At 52.6% G+C, this 17,943-nt stretch overlaps 2 protein-coding genes across 3 annotated transcripts; both read left to right on the plus strand.

The window, feature by feature from the left end:
* The first annotated feature begins 769 nt into the window (after positions 1-769).
* On the plus strand, positions 770-3,706 carry CD79B (CD79b molecule, immunoglobulin-associated beta). Of its 2 annotated transcripts, XM_008579075.1 has the most exons (6): positions 770-836; positions 1,508-1,558; positions 2,520-2,836; positions 3,045-3,161; positions 3,459-3,500; positions 3,608-3,706. In XM_008579075.1, the coding sequence occupies exons 1-6, from the start codon at positions 770-772 to the stop codon at positions 3,704-3,706; spliced, it is 693 nt and encodes a 230-aa protein (XP_008577297.1). The 2 variants fall into 2 exon arrangements, with proteins under 2 accessions (XP_008577297.1, XP_008577298.1); XM_008579076.1 differs by lacking the exon at positions 2,520-2,836 and having other exon boundaries at positions 3,043-3,161.
* An 8,494-nt stretch (positions 3,707-12,200) lies between these two features.
* GH1 (growth hormone 1) lies at positions 12,201-13,918 on the plus strand. The gene is made up of 5 exons (XM_008579089.1): positions 12,201-12,210; positions 12,386-12,630; positions 12,872-12,988; positions 13,172-13,333; positions 13,636-13,918. Exons 1-5 carry the CDS (start codon positions 12,201-12,203, stop codon positions 13,834-13,836), a joined length of 735 nt encoding a protein of 244 aa, XP_008577311.1. The 3' UTR covers positions 13,837-13,918.
* Positions 13,919-17,943: the final 4,025 nt, after the last annotated feature.

The raw sequence follows: 17,943 nt of genomic DNA on the forward strand, positions 1-17,943 counted from the left end.
GTGGGCTTTCTCTAAGTCCACCTCCCTTGGCAGCCCCCAGCAAACTCTCCCACAGCCTGGTGAGAGGAAGGCCTCTCACCATGGCCTGGACTAAATCTTTTCCCAAGAGGCTGCCACACTTGGCCTGCTCTTGCTCAAGAACCTCTGTGGCTCCCTTCCTCCACAGGGTCAACTTCTGACATGGCCACCTGCACTCCAGCCAAGAGGCTCTGCTCTGGGCCATTCCAAATGCCCGGCCCAGGTCCATGGCTGCCCCCCACCCCCCATCCCCTGCACTGTCCTTCCTCAGAGTCCTCTTCCCACAGGGTGAGAGCTGGTCCAGGGCAGAGGGGCTGAGCTCAGATTCATCCAGAGGACCTGTATGTACTTAGCTACATGCCTAGGAATGAAGACTCGCTGGGTTCTGCCCTTCGAGGAGCTGGCAGGCTGCAGATGGGAGGTTGGCGGGCCCAGGGGGTGACCACCAGTGGGTGAGGTCACAGGGAGGGAAGCACAGGCAGCCCCCAGAAGACTCAGAGGACCCCCTCCCGGGAGTATCCGCCTCGAATCCCAGCTGTGTTGCCCAAGTGAGAGACCTTCAAGCCTAGCAGCCCAGCTGACAGAGCCCTCCCTCCCCCAGGGTCCCCGGAGAGCTGGTGCCTCCCCTGGGTCCCCATTTGCATGGCCGGAAGGGGCCTGGTGAGGAAGAGGCGGGGAGAGGAGAGGCTACAGCCCTGGCAGTTACACGTTTTCCCCCCAGAACCTTGGGGTCAGGGCCGGAGCGGAGACCATGGCCAGGCTGGTGCTGTCTCCCGCGCCGGGCAGCTGGCTGGTGCTGCTGCTGCTGTTGCTGTCAGGTATGGCCTGGGACGAGGCCTGCTGGTGTGGCTCTCTGTCACCAGCTGTCTCTGCTCTCTCCAGCCCCCTTCTGGGTCTCTGCCGCTTTCTTCTTCTGTCTCCCTCTGGCTGCCCTGGGGCCTGGGTCTGTAGGTCTTAGCCTGGTGATGGGCTCAGGGGTCTGTGGCCCCAGCCCTTTCCTGCCTGGAGGGTGTCGGGCTGAGTTGGGCATGAGGAGCAAGCCAGGGGTAGCAGCAAGGACTGTGGCAGAGCTGGGCCCAGGAGGAAGAGGGGTGGTGAGAGCCTCACCCCCAGGCCCTGAGGGCACAGCATGGTGGAGGCAGGGGAGAGGCTGACCCAACCACACCCTGGGAGATGCATGTTCCAGAAGTGGTCCCCTCCTTGTTTGGAGGCTAGGAGAGCCTTCCTGGCTGGGACTTCCCTCTTGTCTCTTTAGACACCTGCTCAAGGCCACACCTTCAGAGGCAGAAGGGAGACTGCGGGTGGGGCTTCTGGTGCCCCCACCCACTCCTGTCTCCCCAGTGGGGGACAAGGAGGGCTGAGGGGTCTTAAGCTGCTATCCTGGAAGGAGGAAGTGTTCTGGGACCCGGGAGGGCTGGCAGGGGTAGTAGGGCAGCCACCTCAGAGCAGAGCAGCCCTGACCTGGCCCGCCCACTTCCTCCACCCACAGGTGAGACTGTGCCAGAAGCCAAAGGAGAGGACCTGTACCAGAATCCCAAAGGTCAGTGACCTCGCCTGCCCCTTCTGAGGGCAAGTGTCTGGCAACACTGCTCACTGTCCCAGGGGCTGCACCCTGTCCTGTCCTTGCCCAGGTCTTCCCATCCAGGACCCCCATCCCCAGGCCTCTTTAGGATCCCCCTCTCTGAGGCCCCACCCTGGCCAGCTGTCATTGGGCTCCAGTCCTGGCCACCTCAGGGTTGTGCTACCCCCAGGAGTCAGAGCAGGGGACCAGAGGGGATTCCATTGAGGACTCAGGCCCTGTCTGTCTGGCTGGGGAGTCAGGCTTGGCCTCAAAATGAACACTTTGGGCCAGCATTTGCTCTGTGAGGGGCTCAGGGATTCCTGGGGGCTGCCCACGGGGAGCAAGGCAGGAGGGAGGCTCCTCGGAGCAGGTAGGACGGCATTCCGAGCTGAGAAGGAGGATCCAGGAAAAAAGTGCAACAGGTCCCCGCAGGAGGGAGAGAGGGTGGAGGCAGAAACGCAAACAGGGGATTGGCCGACAAGGGCCTCAAGCACCAGGCTAAGGATTAGGTCTTTGCCCGCTGGGGGCGGCAGGGACCCCCTGAAGATTGCAAGCCATGCGGGGCAGCCTGGGGAGGGACAGGCGGGGCACCAGGCCGGGCCACGGGCTGCCCTGCTGGCCTCCAGGCCCTGGGGCGAGGCCAGGGCCGGTCTGCTGTGATGGTCGTGGAAAGGAATCAGAAGGTTCCAGAGCACTTCTGAAGGAAAATCAAACGGGTGAAGAGGCGGTCAAGAGGGGGCGTGGTGGTTTGGCCTGTGGCCTCTCACGTGGCTCAGCTCCCCCCGACCTCCACCTCCTGACTGTCGCACCCTGAGAAGCCAAGACAGGCGAGGCAGGCTGAGCCAGGTGGTCAGTGCCACCCAGAGTGGGGGCCTGCAGTCAGGGCTGGCAGTCAGGGAGATGCCAGGCAGGTTTTTGAGCCAGGCCTTGGCACCCGCAGGCAGTGCTTGTTCCCGGATCTGGCAGAACCCACGATTCATGGCCAGGAAGCGGGGCTCCACGGTGGAAGTGCAGTGCCACACGGACGGCTCCTCTGGCATCGTGAGCTGGCTCTGGAAGCGGGAGATGGACACAGAGCCACAGACACTGCTCCCCATCCAGGACCGCATCCTGCAGACCCAGAATGGCTCCGTCTTCACCCTCACCATCCAAGGCATCCAGTTTGAGAACAACGGCATCTACTTCTGCCAGCAGGAGTGCACCGGGGCCTCCCAGGGGGTCTACCTGGGCTGTGGCACTGAGCTGCGAGTCATGGGTGTGTGTGGGGAAAACAGGGTGTTCGTGTAGCCCTCCACTGCACCCCCAGCCCAGCCCACCACCCATGGAAGGGGTCATGGCCCTGGAGCAGCCAGGAGAGCTGCTGGGAAGCAGGTCCTGAGGGGTGCACAGAACCTCCACTGCAGGCCCAAAGGGTGGGCTCCCACCAGAACCCAGCCTCACGGCACCGCCCCCCACCTCCCCAGAGTTCAGCACCTTTGCACAGCTGAAGCGGCGGAACACGCTGAAAGATAGCATCATCATGATTCAGACCCTGCTGATCATCCTCTTCATCATCGTGCCCATCTTCCTGCTCCTGGACAAGGTGACCACAGGGGAAGGTGGCCCCAGGGGGCCCGGGCAGTGGCCATGGGGCAGGTCAGACCTGGGCAGGGGCTCCATCCCCAGAGCCTGCCCATTGGCTCACCTCTTCAATCACTCCCTCCCTCACTCACTCATCCATTCATTCATTCAATTGTTCTTGCAAAATGCACCTCACCCCCACCCCCTGGCCCCTGCCACACCCCCAGGCCCATCTCCCTGGCCCTCCCCAGCCTCACCCAGCAGGGGATGGGCCTGGGGGGTGTTAACACTCTGTTCTCCATCCCTCCACCCCCACCAGGATGACAGCAAGGCAGGGATGGAAGAAGATCACACCTACGAGGTAAGGAGTGTGTGGACTAGCAGCTCTGAGGCCTTGGGGTCAGTGGCCACCATCTGCTGGGGTGGTCAGGAGGTGGCCAAGGCTTGAGCTCCATTTCATGTCTCCAGGGTCTGAACATTGACCAGACGGCCACCTACGAGGACATAGTGACTCTACGAACAGGGGAGGTGAAGTGGTCTGTGGGTGAGCACCCAGGCCAGGAGTGAAGGGCCAGACCCTCCCCAGGCCCCAGGCACGGCCTCGTGGGCCTCACTGACCGCTTCGGAGCTGCCTGGCTCCCAGCCCAACCCCTCATCCCTGGACCCCCAGTCGGCCTCCAAAGCTGGCTCGCCAGAGCCACCTTCTGCTCCAGCGCCTGGTCCCCATCTCTTGCCAAAGTGTCCAGAGTAGAAGGGCAACAGGGCAGTGATCTGGAGGGCATTCTCTGGGGAGAGACTGGACCCCACCTTCTGGGGGTGCTGTGTGGGGATTCAGTCCCGTGTTTGGGACAAAAAAGGCAGAGACTTGTCCGGAACCTGCAAATGGACTCAGAGCAGACCGGCTTCCTGCAGAGCCCGGGAAGGACCATGGCCCCCGACTGGGCCCCAGAGGGGCCACTTCATTCCTCTCTCCCACCTTCTCCCACCCCACAGGGCCCTTAGCCTCAAACTCATTCTCCCATGGAATAAACAATGTGTCTTGAGAAACCACAAACAGGCTGTGACATCTCATGGGTATGGGGTGGTTGGAGTGTCTATTTATGCATGTATGTTGCCTGAATGTGGCCCGTGGGGGCCCATGAGAGAACGGGACGGGGTGACTATCATGGGCACCCTCCCATCTCTCTGATGGCCCAGGTGGAGGCTGCGGTCACATCCCCCTCTCTTCCCCGACTCTGGCCCTAACTGGGCCTGGAGCAACAGAAGAAAGGGTGATTTGGCTGTCCTCGCCCTCTGCAGGGATGCCCCCCCACCCTGCACCCCATGCAACCAACGAGCAGCAGTTGAGTCCCGCTCTGTAGGGCCAGGCTCTCAGCCCTGGAGGATCTTGCCCTCCCCTGCCTATCCCAGTCTTACTGTCCTTCAAGGCCCTCCCTGTAGGGAAGCCCTCCCAAAGCACCCAGTCTCAGCCCAAGCCCTGTCCAGACCGGCCTCTGCAGCTGTGGCTTCGCTACTGCCTCGTGCTACTCACGCTGGCCTTGGTTCTCCAGTTAAACTAGAAGCTCCCTGAGGGTAGGTGTTTCCCCTGCCTCTATAAGTCCCCCTCTACTCCCACCCCCTACCCTTCCACCAAGCCTGGAACTTTTTTTTAAGCTTCACCCACAACCATCAAGAGAGAGATTCCTAAAGAGGGAGGCTTTGCGTGGTAAAATTTGGGGTTCTTAGGTGATTTCTTCAGACTTCCCCAGATCACATTGGACCCACAAAATGGTCCTAGGGTCCTACAAAGTAGGGCCCAACCCACCAGCTGCAGGAGCTACCAGGAGCAGCTCACAGCTGGGAGGTCAAGTGTAATTAACCTGCGTGTGCAAAGCCTCCCTCCCAAGCCAGGCTATGCTCTACTGCCTGTTGACCTTGTGGGCACCCCGAAATACCTGACTGTCATTTATGTTCTGGATTCAGGCAGGGGAATCTCTACCCTCGGGGAGCTGCCAGTGTAGTTTGACAACAAAGGCCAGCCTGTGGGAAGCAGTGAGAGAAGTGCCCGTTTTCACCAGAGTCTCCCTGGCATTTCAGGTGGGGCAGGGTAAGGCACCCACACCTGGGGTTTCAGGTCAGTCTCTCCAGCACTCCCGGGCTGGGCCAAGCCAGACCAGGCCCTATTCCCTCCCTGGTCTCTGGGCTGCCAGAGGGAACTGGCTTGTTTTGGCATCTGCCTCCACTGAGCTGGAGCCCCCCCTTCCTGCTGCTTTGCATAGGGGCTCTAATTCTGTCCTCTACCTCCACAGGGACCTGGGTAGATGGTGGGGGCTGGGGGAGTCTTTACTTTTCCCCCAGGCAGGGTCTCCCCCTGCATGGGGCTGCCCTCAGCAGGGGGAGGGCTCGGCTTTACCAAAAGACTATTTAATACCTTTGAAGAACTGAGTCTCCCTAAGGCTTTGAAGTGCTTGTATACAGAGAACCATTTGAGCAGTGAGGCCTGCCCCACCATCAGACACCCCCAAAGGGCATTTGCCTTCTTCACTGACACAGAAGCCTCCCCTGGTCTGATTTTCTGTTTTAGGGGCTTAAACTTTGGGTGTCGTCAAGTCTGTCTCAGGGGTCCTGGGCCCCCAGAACTGACTATGGAAACGCAGCTGGGTGATGATGTTGGGACAATGAATGACTCAGACCTCAGTTGCTTCATCTGTAAAATGGGAATCATAAAACCTATCTGAGGGCAAGGAGTTGAAGAAGATGCTGGGTTTTTTTTTTTTTTTTTTTTTTTTTTTTTAGTCTTTTTTCGTGACCAGCAACGGGATTGCAACCCTCGGCGCTGTGCCCGCACCTTGCTCAGCCAGTGAGCAGCTGGTCTGTACGTGGGATCCGAACCCTCGGCGGGAGCGCCGCCGCACTACCAAGCAGCGCACTGTAGCAGTGCGCCACCGGGCCGGCCCAAAGATGCTGTTTTTTAAAAAATTATCATACAATAAAATTGAGTTTGTTTTCTTTTGGTGTACAGTTCTACGAAGTTTAGCCCATGTAGAGATTTGTGCAACCATCACCACAATCAGGATATAGAACATTAACCAAAAGCTTTTACCGGGCCCAACAAAGCTATATTGAGCCCCTCTCAAATGCCAGTATAATGTTATTGAGCACCTCCGTATTCATTCACATGATCTTGTTTAAGCCCCAGTGTAACCCTGGCCTGGAAGGGGGTGGCACTATCCCCATTTTACAGACAAGGAAATCAAGGTCCAGGAAAATGACTATCATTGGCCAAAAGTCACAAGCAGACCTTCTGACCCCAGACCCAGCATTCTTACCTACATATAGCTGTGCCCTTGTTGGATGTTGTAGCAATAAGACTTTGAGCCAAAGGAGGAGGAAAAGGACTAAGGGGGACGGAATCCTGGAGCGAGTTTTGCTGTCTCCAAAGGTCTGTGTCTTGAAGAGGTTTGCCCTTCCCGTTGTTCACAAGTTCAGAAGCCCCGAAGGCCCCACCCCTGGGTGCTTCCAAGCACCCTGAAGAGGAAGCCACTGGCCATACTTCCAGGAGCCCAGCTCTGGAGCCGCTCCTCCCGCCCTCCCCCTTCCCAGAATGCAGCTCAGAGGCCCTTGGGTAGGCACAGGCCCCATTGTCCACTGGGGGAATCCAGCCAGGTCCCCGGGGACTCTGGTTTAAGCACAGGCTGGTTCCTCCTCTGTTCTAGCTCGACTTCCGGCCCTCTGGCTGCAGGTGCTGCGAGGGCTGGGGTGATATGACCCAAGGGTTTGGGTGTTTTTCCTGCAGAATCAGAAATAAGAGAAAAACAATACAAACACCAAAAGCGTGGCTGTTTGGGTGGCAATGCAGGTAATGTTCGTCCCTTCTCAGGTGTCTGGTCTGGCTGGTCTTCTACACCTGGCCTCAAAGGCCATCCCGGAACGTGGTGTTTGGGATCCCGGATTCTGTCTGCTCTCTTTAGTTCACCTCAAGAGCTGGGTTCAGAGCCCACATGTGTGAAATTCTGGCTGTGTCCTAGGTCTCCAAACTACTCCTGGTATGAACCCTCTGGGCCAGCTGTTGACTCAGTTACAAACAACAATGACAAACCTTCCACTTGGGACACCCAGCTGCCCTCTCCAACCCAAAAGCCTTACTTGGAAACTTAGGTGACTACAGAGAACAAAAATGAACGAACATTAATTCCTGAGTTCGGTCAGAGTATAGTTTGTGAAAACACATTTTCACATTAAAAAAAATTTTTGAGGCCAGCCCGTGGCTCACTCGGGAGAGTGTGGTGCTGATAGCACCAAGGCCACGGGTTTGGATCCCATATAGGGATGGCCGGTTGGCTCACTTGGGAGAGCGTGGTGCTGACACCACCAAGTCAAGGGTTAAGATCCCCTTACCGGTCATTTTTTTTATTTTTTATTTTTTTTAAAAAGACCTAACACCACTTTCTGCACGTGGCAGGAGGGGGAAGGCCAGGCACGTCTAGGGCTCAGGTTCTGCAGCTTGTGCGTGTGGACAGAACGTTTGCGTGAACTTGGAATCAACATATTCATTCCGCCTTGTCTCCTTTTTCACTTCATTTTTTTCATGTACAAATTGCTGTACATTCAAAGTTCCTGTCCTCGTTATTTTAAAACAACTATGCTTCCAGGAGGACATCGAGACACCACATGGGCTGCCAGCTCTTGGCAGCCGGTTGGACATTTGAGTTCTCTTCTCGGCGTTGTCCTTCCATTTGCTCGGTCCGCTCCGCAGACACTTGCTGAATTCCCAGGCCTGGGACTGTGCCAGCTGCCCCGTCTGTTCCCTGCCTACTTTATTCTCACCTCTATATCTCAGCTATTTCCTTCATGGCAGTTTTCCCAGTTTGAAATTTCTTTCTATGTTTTACCCTTATGTATTTATTTGTTTGCTAATGTCCCTCTCCACGTAGACTGTAAGCTCCAGAAAACAAAAGATCGTGTTTCTTGTTCATCTAGGTATGCCCGTCTATCTGGCACCATGTCTGGCCTGTGATATGGACAACTATGTTGAGTCAATTAACACATGAAAAACAGAATGAGTGAATGAATTAATTAGGAATCCAGCCTCAAACAGCTTACAGTCCAGTAAGGGGAATCAGATGTCTGCAAATAACCATGGGACAAGGTAAAAGGAGGGAGAGGTAATTCCCAGCTGAGGGCACCCATCGGGAAAGCACCCCAGACTTCCCACAACACTGGACACACTTCAGTACTTACTGCTTCTTTTTTAGTGAGACTGTCTCCCTGGGGAATAATCCCCAAAGTGGAAATTACTTAGCATGCCCAGTCACGTAGATTGTTATGTACTTCCAGATTGTTCAGAGATCGTTGACCAGTGTAGACAGCACCCCATCGATACAGAAGACCGCCTGCCCCCATCCTCCCCCCAGCCTTCCAAGGCCCTTCCTCCATGCTCGAACCATTTGGCTGCACCATGTGGCAAACTCAAGGGTCCATTCAGCGAGATACAGGAAGTGAAAACATGATGTACACTGAAACGTGCAATACAAATGTGAGGGATGATGTGACTTGGTTCACTAAATCAGGCTACTTCGGGTTGTTTTTCTACCACTTTTCTTAGCATCTGTGGACACCTCATTCTGGGGCTAGAGCTCCTTGAGTTCAGTCCCCCCCCCATCTTCATTGAATATCTTCTGTGTGGGGACCTGATCCCTGCCCGGCTAGCTTCGCACTGAGGAAAGCTCTGTCCACACCTAGCAGTGCCACCATCTTTACTAGATGAGGCTTCTAAAGAGTTTGGTGTGGCAGAAAGACTGGGAGCCTTGGGTAGCTGTCCCTTAGGAACCGGGAGACCCTGGATGAGCTATTTCATCTCCTTCAGCCTCAGGGTCCTCAGGTATGAAATGGGACTCACAGGCCCTATCACTCAGCATAGTGCCTGGCACATGGTGGGCACTCAAAAATGTTGATCTTCTTCCCCACCTGCCCTGGAAAAGCCCTTGGGAATCCCCACTTAATATTCTCTGCAGACCACTGGGCTGAGTGGTCACCTTGGTGCTAAGACTCATGTATAGGATCCATCCCCAAGACCGAGGTGAGTATGTCTCTGAAAGATGAGATTGCCCCCAGTCCTACAGACTTGAACCTAAGAGGACAGAACAGTGACCTTTCACAGTAGGTACAGAGAACCCTAGAGATGGTTAAGTCTGGAAATATGAAGGACTTCCAAACCCACAGAGAAATTCATGAATTACAAATTATAAAGGGAGTGTTCTTTAAAAAAAAAAAAAAAGGATGTTTGAGGGATTCATCCTGAGCCTTTGGAAGCTGCCCAGAGATGCTAATCACAGCCTCTCCCCACTGGCCACACCAAGACCATTGCTGGGCAGTCTCTGAGCCTGAAGGAGCCGGGGGCCTGACCCCAAGTGGCGCCCGAAGAGTGCTGACTTCCCAGTACTGGAGGGAAAAATCCCAAGTCTAATTCAAAGTTATCTTCTACTAGCAATGAATTACAGATGTGGTCTCTATCACGTAAGGCCCTGGAAAGGTCCAAATTAGAGAAAAAGATCACCAGCTTCTGCCCCAACACGTGTAACCTTCAGTTCTTCCCTCTGGGTCCAGTGGTTGCCATGGTAACCTTTTGTAAAGCTGTATCCCCAGGGGACCCCCAGAGTCCTCTGGGCCAACCTGGTCCTGGGGCGACCTCACCACAGCAAATAGTCACAGATACTTAGCCTTAGAAGAGCCATTTTGTAGAATACAGCTTTGAGCAGAAAGCTAGCCATAAACAAGTCTTTTTGTGACTTTGACTCACAGCATAGCTCATGGAAAAACACTCCAGAACTTGGTGCCATCTACCTTATGGAAACCAGATAGCACCTGCATTCATTCCAAGGATAAGTTGAAGAGTTACAGGATTGACCATGAGATAATGAATAGCCCAGAGTCTACAAGACTGCACATAAGAAGCCCCCTGATGGGAACAACCTCCCCCTTTGTTTCCCATGCTCTCCTTTTAAAAACCTTGCCAAAACTCCTGAGCCTTGAGACAATCTTAGTCTGGCTGTCTCCTCAGGCACTTGCTTATAAACCTTCCAATTCTTGCATCAACATTTGACTTTTGAGTCTTCTGTTTCTGGTGAAGGGGCAGCCAAACTTGGTACCTATAACAGTAGTGCTGGAAGGAGGAGAGAAAAGGGGTGTCCTGACTTTCCCCATGAGCCTATATATTCCTGGATCTTTGATAACGTCCCAAATCCTCTCACAGGCCTGCCTGGAGAACAGCTCCCACCGTCTGGGTGTCCTCTCAGCAGATGCAGAGTTGGGAGCACCGGTTGGGCAATGCTTCAGGAATGATGGGAGAAAAAGGAACTCTATCTTCTGGTCCTTATGGGGGAGTGGCAAGACCCAAGCGTTCACATTCTAGGTCCCAGGGGTGTGAGTTTTCGATGTTGGTTGCCGACACTGTAACTGACCATTTCTAGAAGGGTTTGCTTGTTCGTTTGTTCTCCTCCAGGGTTAAGTGCTAAATGTTCTTAGACTCTGGGCTGGAAGGCTTACATGTAGGGGAATGTATTCTCTCCTGCTCTCATGCCTGCGGGCATTTGATGCTGGTGACCTGACATAGCCCTCGCCCTGGGCCCCAGGAGGCTAGAAGGCACAGCCCTCCCTTCTCAGCTCTCACCTGTCCTGCCACAAGGTTTCCAACATGCACCCCGTGACACTGGGCCATTCTCACCTGAGAATTAAGGTAGGACAATCTACCCCTTAGGGGAAGACAAAATGAGGCCAAGCGACCCTTGCGATTTGGGGCAGGATCCCTGAATTCAGAGGGATTTAGGAGTGAAAATAACTGAGTGGTATCACACAGTTGGCTTTGGCAAAAGGGCGCTGGATGAGTAAATATGGGCAGAGCACGGCTGTGGAAGTCTGCTGCCTGGGCTGAAGTAGCTCGTGCATGTCAGTGTCCCCGCACCTCAGTCTCCTCTGTGCAGTGGGGTGATGCTGATACCTTCTTCACAAGATGGCGTGAGGGTCAAATGTGAGCAAGCACAGGCACATGTTCTGTAACCCGATCAGCTCCATACAGATATTGACCTCAGAAGAAGAGGAGGAGGAGACTATCGTGACTGCATTGGGCAGCCTTCAGGGTCAGTCCTGAGTTCAGTGCTGGGGAGGACACTCAGACCTTCAAGGGCTCTTCCAATGTTGAGATTCTCTGACGGTTTCAGGGCTGTGAGAAGAAGCACTCATGGTCTGTGTCTGTCCTAGAGATTTCTGCTTCTGGTTTGCATCTCTGTGGCAGATCCGAGGAACAGGGGCGATACCCCAAGTTTGGGTACTTTGCCCCAGGGACCTGGGGTAGCCCCACGGCTCAGGCAATGGGGAGGGCAGAGTGTGGGACTGGTCCCCTCTAGTGGTCAGTATTAGCACTGCACCCAGCTGCCTCCACCCGGCCCAGGTGATGGGATGGAGATAGGAGGCAGCAAAAGTGGAATCTGGGGCTCAACTGCACCCAAACACCCCAGAATCTATTGATGTCCTTGGCCCCCTTTCTCAGCACATGCATTCTCTCTGGTGAGAACCATGCAGGAAGGAGGAAAGGAAGAGGATAAGAGTGGTAAGGGCACAGCTCTCAAGGGAACAGCCGCCCTGACATTGCCCCTTTTGGGGGGATCAGGTGAGGCCTCCCCACTCTGGTGGACAAGTCCACAATGACACACTGCTAGGGCGCACATGGACTCCGGCTACTCCCTTCTACCACCTTCCCCCTAAATAAAGGACAGATTGGGTGATTTCTAGCTGACCTCTGGCTGGGTGACCCCAACAATCCTCATGAGGCTGGTGATAGTGGGGAAGGGAAGGTGACAAGCCTGGGGGACATGACCCCAACAGGATGAGTGGGAGGAGATTTTAAATTATCCATCAGCATAGGTCCGTCAGTGGCCCCATGCATAAATGTACAGAGAAAATAGGTGGGGGCAGTGGGAAGAGAGAAGAGACCAGGTATAAAAAGGGCCCGCAAGAGACCAACTCCAGGATTCCAGGCCCAGCTCCCCAAACCACTCAGGGTCCTGAGGACAAGTCACCAGCTGCAATGGCTGCAGGTAAGCGCTCCTAAAACCCCTTTGGGCATGGCGTGTACTGAGGGGAGAGGTAGCAGCCCTGCAGATGGGATGGGGGCACAAATCCTAGGATCTGGGACTTCTGAATGTATGTATATCCATCTAAGCCCAGATGGTTGGCCAAGGTGAGAATGCTGTCAGCCCCTGGGGGGGAGAGGGAGGAAAAGGAACAGACCCTGGGGCGGGAAGAGAGCTAGCCTCTTGCTCTCGGCCCCTCCCTCTCCCTCCCGTCTCTCTCCAGGCTCTCGGACCGCCTTGCTCCTGGCTTTTGCCCTGCTCTGCCTGCCCTGGCCTCAGGGGACTGGCGCCTTCCCGAACATACCCTTGTCCAGCCTGTTTGCCAATGCTGTGATCCGAGCCCAGCAACTGCACCAGCTGGCTGCCGACACCTACAGAGAGTTTGTAAGCTCCCTAGTCATGGGTGCCTGGTTGGGGAGGGCTAGAAGGGGTGAACACCCCCCTGGGAAGTCATGGGAAGAAACTGGGAAGCTCAGAGTGGAAGCTCAAACTGGAAGCTCAAACTGGAAGCTCACTTTTATGCAAGTGAAGATGCTGTAGATGAGCATAGACTGAGGGAGTTCCCAGTAAAGCAGTGATGAGAACCAGTCACTACTCTGACCTTGGTGGGCGGCCCCTCCTGCAGGAGCGTGCCTACATCCCGGAGGGACAACGATATTCCATCCAGAACACACCGACTGCCTACTGCTTCTCGGAGACCATCCCGGCCCCCACAGGCAAGGAGGAGGCCCAGCAGAAAACCGTGAGTGGATCCAGTTGAGGAACAGGGCCCCCCTCTTTGGAAGCAGTTCTCCCTTCTCTCCCCAGGTGGCCCCCCTGCACCCCTGGCCAGGGGCTGCCTTCTCCCCCAAACTGGGATGGCACGGAAGGCCCACAGGCAGTGGCCGGCCCTGCGGCATACCCACTGCCCAGCCCTTCCCCGCAGGACATGGAGCTGCTCCGCTTCTCGCTGCTGCTCATCCAGTCGTGGCTCGGGCCCATGCAGTTCCTCAGCAGGGTCTTCACCAACAGCCTGGTGTTTGGCACCTCGGACCGTGTGTATGAGAAGCTGTATGACCTGGAGGAAGGCATCCAAGTCCTGATGCAGGTGAGGAGGATGCTGGGGGGCCACTGCCCGCCATCTGCTTGTGCCTGGAGCCCCTCCCCCCCGCTGGCTTAGCTGAGGGCTGGGGGCTTTCATGGGGCTGGGAGGGGGAGGGAGAGAAATAATGCTGTTCTCTTTTTTAGTGGTCAGGATTTGACCCAGGAGAACTCATTTCTCATTCCCTCTTTTGAATCCTCCAGGCCTCTCTCTGAGCCCTGGAGGGGAAGGAGAGAAATGGACAGCAGAGGGAGGGGACAGCTCCCAAGAACTGGGCCTCTGCTTCTCTTCCTTCCCTTTGCCCGCAGGAGCTGGAAGATGGCAACCCCCAGGCTGGGCAGATCCTCAAGCAAACCTATGACAAGTTTGACACAAACTTGCGCAGCGATGACACACTGCTCAAGAACTACGAGCTGCTCTCCTGCTTCAAGAAGGACATGCACAAGACTGAGACCTACCTGCGGGTCTTGAAGTGTCGCCGCTTTGTGGAGAGCAGCTGTACCTCCTAGGTTCAGGGCATCGCTATCACCCCTCCACAGTCCCTCCCCTTACCCTGGAAAGTGCCACTCCAGTGCCCACCATCCTTGTCCTAATAAATTAAGTTGCATCATATTGTCTGACCAGGTGTCTTTCTATTATAGGGTGGAGGGGGGCAGAATGGGGCAAGGACAAGTTGACAAGACAACCTGCAGGGATCCTGTGGGGTCTATCCGGAACCAGGAACTCTCACTAACCCAGCTCTTCCTGAGCCAGAATGAAGCTGACACATCACTTCTCCTATTACACACCAAGTCCACTCCCCCCAGCTAGGTGACCCCTAGGTGACCCCAGCTTGTTAAGCAAGGTCATAGGTAACCCCCACAAAATACTTAGGGGGGTTCCTCCTTCCCCTACCAGCACCAGCAACACCAAAACTAGCCCCCCAAGAGTGGGAAGAAATAAAAACAAGGCAAGCTATTAAGCACAGAAGCAAAATGCCCCAACAGGTGAGAAAAATCATAGAATTACTTTTGTGTAGAAATTTTAAGATGAATACTAATTAGGCCCAACTACCCTTGGAAAATGAGAACAATGCAAAAATGGGTTTTGGACAAACAGAACCAGAGTGTTTGGATCTGAACTGGGGCAAGAGAAGTGGAAGAGAGATCCTAAATTAGGGGTTGCAAATACAGGGCCAGCAGGTGCCAGGTAGATAACTATGTAAGTCACCGGGGCTGGATGTGAGGGGATAAATCGCAGCTGACGCTCAGCCTCCTTATGAGGGAAACGATGGGGAAGGGAGGGCAGGGGAGGACCAGTGCAATCTGAAGAACTCAGGACCCAGCTGAGGGGGGACCCATCCAGCCTTACAGCCATTCAGGACTGCAGAAATAGGGCTGCCAAACATTCTGATTCTTTGGGACAGCCAGGACATCCAGACTTTTACATGAAATCTAATTTTTAAGAATTGGCAACTAAAACATATTGAAAGCATCTTAAGGGCAAAAACTAACGCAAACACATTTGGTCTTCAAGCTGTCAATGAGCAACTTTGTTCTCAGAGCAGTGGGTTGGGATAACTTTGTATAAGAGAAAGAATCAGAAAGACTTGGACTGTATATAATTTGTGCTCATGAACAAGTTAATTGACCTCTCTGAGATAATATATTGCTTTACAAGGCTTATGTGAGGACTAAATGAAATAATGTTTCTAAAGTGCTTGACATAATTACAGCACGCAAAAAATTGTAGTTATGTTTACACTAAATTTTGGGGTGTTTCATGTTTTCTGATGGAATGTCTAAACACTTGTTATTAAATCATATTCTGTTTTCCTAATGGCTTCTCAGATGTTTCTTATTTTCTTTCTTTTTTTTTTTTTTAAAGATGACCAGTAAGGGGATCTTAACCCTCGGCTTGGTGGTGTCAGCCACCAAGAGGATCCGAACCCGTGGCCCTGGTGTTATCAGCACCACACACTCCCAAGTGAGCCACGGGCCGGCCCCAGATGTTTCTTATTTTCAAATGAACTTGAAAGGGCAGTGGTTCATGCTTTATAGTTAAGTTTTTTGTTTTTGTTTTTGGGGGGACGGCTGGCCAGTACTGGCCAGTATGGGGATCTGAACCCTTGACCTTGGTGTTACAAGGCTGCACTCTAACCAACTGAGCTAACTGGCCAGTCCTTATAGTTAAGTTTTTAGTCTCCTGAGCACCTTGGATAAGTGCCCAGTGACCTATAAATCAATACTTAAGTGCTCAAATTAATTCTGTCATCTAAAAATTATTTTATGTGGTCAATAATTTTTATAATGCAAAGAAGAATCAACCACCTAATTAATTTTCTTGAGAAGTTCAGATTTTTATGTGCTATAATGAATTTTCTTTAAAATAGAACCACCTGTATTCATTTTTGGGTATTTTACATTTAGTAGTGTTAAGTCTTTGAGGAGTGGTTGAAAGCAGGAATAATCAGAACTACGAAGCTCCATTTCTTGCTCAGGAACCATTCCTCTGCCTTAGAACATCTTTATTGTCTGGCTTTAAAACCATGAAATTTTGAAGTTAGAAGGGCCTCTTAGGACATCCTAATTCCTTCTACTTTAGGAATTATTCTATAGTATCTGTTACAGATGGTATTGTGTAGCACTACAACCAAAGAAATCACTATTTCACAAGACAATTCATTCTATTAAACCACTCTGGCTTCAGAAAAGTATTTTTACATTAAATGTGTAGTCAATATCCCTATAACATCCCTCATCTGCACTAAGAATTGCTTAAAAATTTCATAGTCTTTAGAAGTTGATGTAGGGCCGGCCCGTGGCTCACTCGGGAGAGTGTGGTGCTGATAGCACCAAGGCCACGGGTTTGGATCCCATATAGGGATGGCCGGTTGGCTCACTGGGTGAGCGTGGTGCTGACAACACCAAGTCAAGGGTTAAGATCCCCTTACCGGTCATTTTAAAAAAAAAAAAAAAAAAAAAAGAAGTTGATGTAGTGAGTACAAATATAATCATCTCTTGGCTTGAATACATGTTTTAAAAGGAAACGTGAGCCATCTTAACGTGTTTGTGCAATGAATATGGCAGGGGAGTGACAACATTCAGTGCCTAGACAGGGGTGTTACAACTAGTAAGAGGGCTCTAAAGTGGGGTTGTCATGACAGCATTGGACTGCAGGGGAGCCACACTCCAGAGAGAGACCACTTAGCTCCACCTGAATGTAGCAGAATCAACTCAGTGCCACTGATTGGGAATTACAAAGACTCTAGCTAAATTGCAAAATTTTAGAATTCGAATAAAGACCTTAAAGACCATCTACCCTGGGGCTGGCTGGTTAGTTCAGCTGGTTAGAGAATGGTGCTGATAACACCACGGTTAAGGGTTCATCCCTACTGGCCAGCCCAAACAAAAAAGACTTCTACCCTAAACATTTTGATTTGCCAATTGTTATTCCACCTTTCAGCTCTTCAGTTAGGCAGCAGATGGCAACCTCAGCTGTAACTTAACGCCTGGGGTGTTTTCTGAACAACTCATGCATTAACCTCCACTCTCTGGAGATTCTTATTTAATTGGTCTGGGATGGGGTCCAGGCAAGAATAGGTTTTTTTTTTTTTTTTTTCCTTTTTGTCTTTTTTTACTGACCGGTACAGGATCGCAACCCTCGGTGTCGCGCCCGTACCGGGGACGGCAATGGGATCGCAACCCTCGGTGCTGCGCCTGCGCGTGCTCAGCCAGTGAGCGGGAACCGGTCACCACATGGGATCCGAACCCTCGGTGGGAGCGCCACCGCGCTCCCAAGCAGCGCACTCTCCAGTGCGCCACCAGGCCGGCCTGTGGCAAGAATAGTTTTAAAGGACCCCCAGGTGATTTGAATGTGCAAACAAGGGTGAGAACCACTGAGTTAGAGACCAGGAAGATGAGATGCGTGTTCACAGCTATGGTGTAGGAAAAACAGAGCAAAAGGAGAAGAGCAACCCGGGCCAGTTACGGCGCTCTCTGCTTCTAATTCTAACCAGTCATTGAAAACATTTTTCTAATAAGCCAGTCACAAAAAGACAAATACTGTATGATTCCACTCATACAAGGTACCTAGCGTAGTCAAAATTCACAGAGATAGAAAGTGGAATGCTGGGGGCTGGCCTGTGGCTCACTCGGTAGAGTGCGGTGCTGATAACACCAAGGCCACGGGTTCGGATCCCATATAGGGATGGCCGGTTCGCTCACTGGCTGAGCGTGGTGCTGACAACACCAAGTCGAGGGTTAAGATCCCCTTACCGGTCATCTTTTAAAAAAAAAAAAAAAATTGTTTTAATTATTGTAATTTTTTTGCTTTTCCATATAAATTTTACAATCTTTTCAAAAAGAGTTTATTTTTTCAGTTGAAATGTATTGATTGTACATATTGTGAGGGCCACAGTTATACAGAGTTATATTTCAATACATGTATGCAATGTGTGATGATCAAATTAGGGTAATTAGCATAGTAATCATTGTAAAATGTTATCATTTCTTTGTGATGAGAACATTTGATCTCCTCTTTCTTCTAGCCATTTGAGAACATAGAATAAGTTGTTAATTATAGTTGTCTAGCACTACTATACACCACTAGAACTTATTTTTCCTATCTAACTGCAA

The sequence above is a fragment of the Galeopterus variegatus genome, unplaced genomic scaffold (genome assembly GCF_000696425.1).
Source record: "Galeopterus variegatus unplaced genomic scaffold, G_variegatus-3.0.2 Scaffold1805, whole genome shotgun sequence".
Lineage (NCBI taxonomy): Eukaryota > Metazoa > Chordata > Mammalia > Dermoptera > Cynocephalidae > Galeopterus > Galeopterus variegatus.

Excerpts from the sequence above, each read along its gene's own strand:
- GH1 (XM_008579089.1), top strand. Across the intron at positions 12,631-12,871 it reads CCGACACCTACAGAGAGTTT|GAGCGTGCCTACATCCCGGA; the intron begins GTAAGCTCCCTA and ends CCCCTCCTGCAG. Across the intron at positions 13,334-13,635 it reads GCATCCAAGTCCTGATGCAG|GAGCTGGAAGATGGCAACCC; the intron begins GTGAGGAGGATG and ends CTTTGCCCGCAG.
- CD79B (XM_008579075.1), top strand. The coding sequence starts at position 770 with ATGGCCAGGCTGGTGCTGTCTCCCGCGCCGGGCAGCTGGCTGGTGCTG. Across the intron at positions 837-1,507 it reads GCTGCTGCTGTTGCTGTCAG|GTGAGACTGTGCCAGAAGCC; the intron begins GTATGGCCTGGG and ends CTCCACCCACAG. Across the intron at positions 3,501-3,607 it reads AAGAAGATCACACCTACGAG|GGTCTGAACATTGACCAGAC; the intron begins GTAAGGAGTGTG and ends TCATGTCTCCAG.